This window comes from Megalops cyprinoides, chromosome 20 (assembly GCF_013368585.1).
Source record: "Megalops cyprinoides isolate fMegCyp1 chromosome 20, fMegCyp1.pri, whole genome shotgun sequence".
NCBI lineage: Eukaryota > Metazoa > Chordata > Actinopteri > Elopiformes > Megalopidae > Megalops > Megalops cyprinoides.
The window spans coordinates 21,515,001-21,517,500 of NC_050602.1; the positions used below are offsets into that span (position 1 = coordinate 21,515,001).

The 2,500-nt window shown below is 49.4% G+C and overlaps 1 protein-coding gene across 4 annotated transcripts in view; it reads right to left on the reverse strand.

Annotated features, from left to right (window-relative positions):
* The window catches only part of LOC118795533 (protein strawberry notch homolog 2-like), a 50,429-nt gene that overhangs the window by 6,304 nt on the left and 41,625 nt on the right, over nt 1–2,500 (reverse strand). For all 4 annotated transcript variants that reach the window (XM_036554089.1, XM_036554090.1, XM_036554088.1 and 1 more), the window contains 5 exons: nt 1,763–1,875; nt 1,251–1,322; nt 800–908; nt 414–485; nt 1–15 (listed from right to left, as the gene is read on the reverse strand). The exon at nt 1–15 is cut by the window's left edge and continues 129 nt beyond it. In XM_036554089.1, coding sequence (XP_036409982.1) covers nt 1–15; nt 414–485; nt 800–908; nt 1,251–1,322; nt 1,763–1,875 — 381 coding nt within the window. The remainder of the gene's footprint in view (nt 16–413; nt 486–799; nt 909–1,250; nt 1,323–1,762; nt 1,876–2,500) is intronic.

Below are 2,500 nucleotides of genomic sequence, written 5' to 3' on the forward strand. Positions count from 1 at the left end.
TAGTGATGCTGCAGTCTGACATGGGAAAGAACAGAACATCAAACCCCTCACGCAGGGAGAGAACAGCACATCAAATCCCTCATGTAGGGAGAGAACAGCACATCAAATCCCTCATGCAGGGAGAGAACAGCACATCAAACCCCTCACGCAGGGAGATCAGCACATCAAACCCCTCATGCAGGGAGAGAACAGCACATCAAATCCCTCATGCAGGGAGAGAACAGCACATCAAACCCCTCATGTAGGGAGAGAACAGCACATCAAACCCCTCATGTAGGGAGAGAACAGCACATCAAATCCCTCATATAGGGAGATCAGCACATCAATCACCTCTGACAACACACTGATTGAGCTCTGGGCCTGGAACCCTGCGAGTCTTGGCCCCGATTTAACAGCACGATTCTGAGGCTCACCTTTCTCAGTGTTGATCCCCAAGCGATGGTCTCTGCAGAAAATGCCCACGTCCATCAGGCCTCGCTTCATGTCTGAGACAGAAAAAGGAGATGATTCAGTCACAGCAGATACACTGCAGACAGCCACACAGACAGACAGCCAGTGAGGGAAGTCAATAGACAGACAGAAACAGACAGAGACAGAAACAGACAGAGACAGTCAGAAAGAGAGTCAGACACAGAGGCAAGCAAATGGACAGGTCCGGAAGAAGACAGAGCTGGCCAAAGATAGAGACAGACACAGACAGATGGACATACAGTACTGACAGACAAAGGGAGAGGAAATGAAAGAAGAGAGACAGGAAAAAGTCAAAGAGATAGATGGAGAGGAGAACAGCAGGCCTTACCTGCAAAGAAGCTGGCATCACCCCCAGGGTAGCCTTTAGGAGGGGGCACCTTGTTCTCGATGAAGCCCAGGATGGCTTTGGTGATCTTATCCAGAGCCTTGGTGCCATACTACAATGAAAAACACCGTCAGCTGTCTATACAACCTCCCAAACGCTCAACACAGCGACACACAACACATCACATTTATTTTATCTTTATTATTCATTTGCGGAGAAGATGCCTGCAACCAGGGTTCCTCACACAGCCTGTATTTTTAAATGCATGCACCCATTAAGGCAGCTGGCTTTCACAAAAGCAACTCAGTGCAAGTGACCTTCTCACGGCACAACAGTGACTCAAAATGACAAGCCTTCTCTCGAATGTAAACACGCTCAAGGTTCACTGGGAGCGCATCAGGGTCTCTCTCTGTGAAGGGCAGACAGTATCTTCAAGCAGTCACCCAGCTCTTACCTTGTTTTCAAAGTTGTACTTGCTCAAGTCTCTGGACTCAGTGGCCCGTCGGTCACCATGCGTCAGCGCCCCCTACAGACAGGACAGGAAGGTAAAATATTGTATCCTCAGGATTTAAGTCTTCATGTTATTCATTTGGCAGACGCACTGATCCATACATTTTCACACATTATCCAATTACATGGCTGATTATTCACTGAACTCAATTCAGGTTAAATGCCTTGCTCAAGGGTATGAGAATAGAGCAATGTCACACGCAGGATTTGAACAGCAGCCAGAAGCCACAGCACCATGTAGCCTTTTCCCACCTGGGCTGAAGCCAGGCGAGGGTGGGCTTGGTTAGAGCTTAGCAGAGACCTTCTGTGAAAACCAAGTTGCTGCTGTAAGTGGTGTTGGTACAGTCAGCAGACCTGGGCACTGAACTTTGAACTTTGAGCCTTGCCCAGTTCCTTAGGTATGTTGGGGGAACAGAGAATGTTGGGATCTTTGGTCTTTGGCTTTACTAGACATACCAGGCTCTCCAGCCTCTTGGCCACGATGGAGGCGAAGCGTCTCTCTCCTGCCAGCTCTGAGATCAGGAAGATGTACTCTGGAGCCGTCACCTGGTTCGAGCGGTGAGTCCGGCCTGGGGACACAAAGAGACACACAGGCTCCTGCTCAGACACTCAGAAACAAACACGCACGCACGCTCGCTCACACTGCCTCTCTCTCTCACTATCGCACACACACACACACACACACACACACACACACACACACACACACACACACAAACATACATGCACGTACATACACACATACACACACGCATGCATACACACACACAAACATGCATGCATACACACACACACACACACTGACACTCATACTCTCTCTCAATCGCACGCGCGCGCACACACACACACACACCTCGCTGCTGTTCTGCCTTGCAGTTTGTTCAGGCTTTAATAGGGGGCCCCACCCTCTGTCTGCCACTTAGAGCAGCTGCTGAATCCTACCCTAATCCCTGAAACTCCTGAGCGCCTGCACGGTATCTCCCCTACAGCACAGCTGCACAGGCAGAGGATTACAGCAGAAATCACTGCCTGACAGTCTGCCATCTAACCTGTTACTGCGTTATCAACGCTGTGAACCAAAACGAAAAGGCTTCAGCTCCAAAGCAGAACAGAGTGATACGCAGTGTGGTAAACATAAGCTCTATATACCGACATGGCGAGCTCTTATTTCTTTGTTTCAATGTCTTAGCAAAG